The sequence below is a fragment of the Leptidea sinapis genome, chromosome 1 (assembly GCF_905404315.1).
Source record: "Leptidea sinapis chromosome 1, ilLepSina1.1, whole genome shotgun sequence".
In the NCBI taxonomy this organism is placed as follows: Eukaryota; Metazoa; Arthropoda; class Insecta; order Lepidoptera; family Pieridae; genus Leptidea; species Leptidea sinapis.
Window position 1 is genome coordinate 4,231,837 of NC_066265.1, and position 4,306 is coordinate 4,236,142.

Below are 4,306 nucleotides of genomic sequence, written 5' to 3' on the forward strand. Positions count from 1 at the left end.
AATACATAACAAAAATAAACTAGGGTAGATATTATTATATTCCGCTTTTCGAGGAAAACCTTAAACAGACAAATTGTTTAAATATATATTTATCCCTTTTTGACAACTAGGTTTTATATCTCCATAATCTTTTCATCTTTTGTATGAATGAGGCTGGGTTTGTCTTGTAGCAAGTTTTACCAAGCCCTGAGTACTAAAATGGATACTTCGATATAAAATAATGCCGTGCCTTTAAAGGCTGTTTCCAAAATCGAGAAAACTGCTGTGAAGTTCAAAAAAAATTTAAACCAGTTATCATTAAGATATCATAATAAAGGCCGGCAACGCTCTTGTGATTCCTCTGGTGTTGCGATTATGGGCGGCGGTGATCACTTAACAACAGGTGACCCGTACGCTCGTTTGTCCTCCTATTCCATAAAAAAAATATTATAATGATGTTAAATAAAACAAATCATAACATCGATAAAAATTTTATTGATTTCAAGCGTCCGAGAACGCTTTCGGTTATTTAGCGTACACCTCCTATTACATTTTTCTCTATTACATCATTAATTATTATTAACATCGGATTACAATACACAGACTTTTGAAGAGGGGGTGGGGCAAGGGACAGACGCGGGAGGTAGGACCGCTCGAGAGCCAAGTCGTGGAAAACGCGTCTGCTCATCACATTTACTTACATTATCTATCTAAACATCCATACATATCTAATATTAAAATTTATACAAAGAAAATAGAATTCACTCTAAAAATACTTGATGTTGAGCCAAGGTCGATCATAAGTCGACCCAGCACGACCGGATTGGTACACTAACTATCACATTTAGAGATTCATAAAGTAAAGTACAATGACCAAGTCATAAACGTACATCTTATATAGGAAGAGAACTGCTATACAATTCCTATAAGATTATTAAAATGGCTTTTACACGAAGAGATCTTTTAAAGATGAGCATATAGATGCGTCACAACCTTCGGCTTCAGTATCCTCTGGCTTACTGACGAACCAACGCTCACCCTCGCTAGCTTTGCTTGTGCTCGGCAAGTCCCGTTTTGAACGAGTGTTATTGTCAGGCTTGGCACTTTCTTTTATTATATTGAAACCCGAAGTTGAAGGAACAGGATTTCCTGCAGCACTTTTTCTTAGGAATACTTCTATTGCACTCCCCAATGCACTTGCATCAACGACAGAGCCAGTAGGCTTATCCCATACAACTGCTGCTGAATCTCCAGCCGCTGGTTTCGAATCAGGTGCAAAAGTCACTTTTGCTTTCTTACCCTCTGTTTCCTTTTTCTTTGTTTCCAACGTTTGATGTCTTCTCGTAAACCAAGCAGTGCCAGATCCCAATTTGTCCCGTAGTGTGGACGCGTCGAAACTACTGGAGCGCATGTCAGCAAGACGTCTCTGCTGTTCAGGTTTTCCACAACGGTCAATTTCTGTTGCTGAAGATGTCAGTGCGTTGAGCATGTGTTTGAGATCTGTGTCTGTGCAGACAACACCCACGCCACTACGAGGTGGTATAGGAGGCGGTGGGGGCATTTCAGAAGCGCGACGACGAGCAGGTATTGGGGGCAATGGAGCTCCTACAAAATCAGAATGCCTACGGCCGCGGTTGGTGTACCTTATGGACCCGCTTATAGGAGATCTTTCATCAAGAGGTTGCACTTCGCACACTCGCTCATTTGAAGTGTTCCATAGCCGCATGCGGACTTTGCGAGCCTGGACAATATCATCCATAATATCGAGCTGCAAATTGTGGGTGCTTCCTAACCCATCTGTGGCTGGAGGACCTGTAACGATAGAAAAGAATCAGATATTTTATGTTTGAAGTCATCTACAGAATAAATGGATAGCCTTACATTTTGCACCTGAATCTCTTCTTCGCCCGAGAGCAGGGAATGCTGCAATTGATTCTCGACGTCCTCTACCGAAAAGTGCTTGAGGCACTCGCGATATTGTGACCACGGAATGTCTGCAAAAAAAACCGGTGATTAAAAATTCGTGAATATCAAGAGATGCCTATAGAGTATTTATGCTATAATATACCTTCGTCCACCTGGCTGTGGCGGTGCCTGACTCAAGGTGGCTAGGAATGCTGCTTCACGAGCCTCGCGGACTGCTCCTTCACCACGCTCCGACAGACGACGCACCTAGCGTATAAAGAATTAACAATTTTCGGTTTTAAAAAAAATACTTTTAATCACTTATACTAGCTTCACTTCAGTCGTGACAGTTTTCTAGTTTTAGTTGAAATATTAGAAGACGCCTACTTCCATTATATATGTATGTTATATGATTATAAAATTAAATTTATTAATTAGAATCGTGCTACAGAGTTAGTAATCTAGTAACTTCTTGGTAACACAGCACAATCCGCCAATATCTATCAATAAACTGACATAATTATTAGATTGTCCATTTAAATTTTATTTGACACTTATGGCTAATTATTTTAATTCACTATATATCATTATTTTATTTATTATTATTTTCTGTGCGTCAGATTTTTAGGCACCTCTTTTATATTGAATTGTTGAATACACATTACACAAGCGTTATTTTGATGAAGCGCTTATGTACAATTTGGTATCAATAGACAAGTAATCTGTCTTAATCTTATTCAGAGTTATGTTTTCCTGCTTTGAAGAGTGAACAATGATTTTTATACGCTTTATATTAGCTTCACTTGTATGTATGTTTGTAAGTGACTCCTTTAGACGTGATTTGGACCCACTTTAAACAGCCAGATTTCATTCAAACTTTATAGATTTATCGAGGACCGATGACAAAATACTAATTTGATAAGATTATTCCATTATTCAATTTGCAAAATAAGATTTTTGTCAATTTATATAATTTTTATCTATAGTCGATAAGGCAGGATGTGATGATAAAGTACTTAATAGTTTTAAAAATACGCTTTTATAGAAAATATAACTAAAAATATAAAAATATATAATAGTTAAAAAAAACTAAAAAGCACGCTTTATATAAAATTCAACTAAAAAATTGAAAATAAATTTTAATATATTTAAATTGAAAATAGTGTAAAAAATATATTTATAATAAAAGCGTATTTTTAAAACTATTAAGTACTTTATTTATATACTGATTTTTAATATACAGAGGTAAATAAGATTGATAATAATTTTATAATATAAGGTTTGATTTAGTTTTATAATATTATAAGAATTTTAGAGAATTTAATAGCAATGCTTTCTCTAGAAAAAAATATTTTTATTCCAACCTGACTAGCTGTGGGGCCACTGGTGCAAGCTGGAGTCGGCAAAGAATGCTTGCGTGTGTCTCGCCAAGGTGATAGATGATACGGGTCTGGAGGTGACTCCTGGTCTTCGGAGAAGCCTCGGAGTGGAGCAGCTGCATGCAAAGGGGATTCTGATTCTTCAACACCACTCTCCTCGACTACGATGAGGGGCTCACCGCCACCAGCGATCGCCATCGACCCTCGCCGCATCATTGCTGGACATCATATTAAGAGAATTTTAATAGTGTACCTAAATGAATATAGATTTTTCATTTTATTTCATTTAGATATAGTTTTGTTTACTTAATTGGATTTTTTCTATTGTTACCAGTGAGGGCATTGTGTGCGAGCTTTAAAAGAACACAGAAACGATTTTCTGAAAAAAAAAATCTCTCTAATTGTATAACTATAATATATTAATGATATTTAATAACACGTTATTTAACTAAACTGTGCGTTATTTATTTATTTATTAAGGCTTACCAACTAGATACATAATTTTAGATATACGAATAAGATAAACTTTAATAAGTGTTGCTATTTACATGTCTAAATTAAAGGTATGCACATCGTTACTAAACCAAAAAAACTAAAAAACAAATTAGAAAAATAACAATAATGAATTTACTACTAATTACATAGTTACTAATCTATATTTAAGCCTTTTAGTGACAAGGACTCCTGTTTATTATAAAAGTTAATATTTGAAAATATATCAATATTAAGATCTAATTTAAATATTTTATTATAGCTTACACATATGAGATGAATGGGAGAGTAAACATCCGTAGTTATTTCTATAAAATTTAATAAATATTGGGGAATAAGTACCTATTCGACAATTAAATGACGGTACACAAATGCCAATATTTTGAAGTATATCTGGACAGTCTATAAGGTTGTTTATGAGTTTGTAAAGAAAAATCAACTGGGCCGCCTTTCTACGCATTTCCAGGGTATCAATTTCAAGATTAATTAGCCGTTATAGTATTTTAATTGGTTGTATTCAATACCTTCTTTGTTACAATATTGTTTTTTCT

General features: G+C 35.0%; 1 protein-coding gene across 1 annotated transcript; it reads right to left on the reverse strand.

Moving 5' to 3' along the window:
• Positions 1–454: 454 nt before the first annotated feature.
• Positions 455–4,058, reverse strand: LOC126968821 (uncharacterized). Its single transcript, XM_050813970.1, has 5 exons — positions 4,023–4,058; positions 3,249–3,481; positions 2,048–2,151; positions 1,861–1,973; positions 455–1,791 (listed from the first exon to the last, which is right to left on the reverse strand). The coding sequence occupies exons 1-5, from the start codon at positions 4,024–4,026 to the stop codon at positions 926–928; spliced, it is 1,320 nt and encodes a 439-aa protein (XP_050669927.1). The 5' UTR covers positions 4,027–4,058; the 3' UTR covers positions 455–925.
• Between the last annotated feature and the right edge of the window lie 248 nt (positions 4,059–4,306).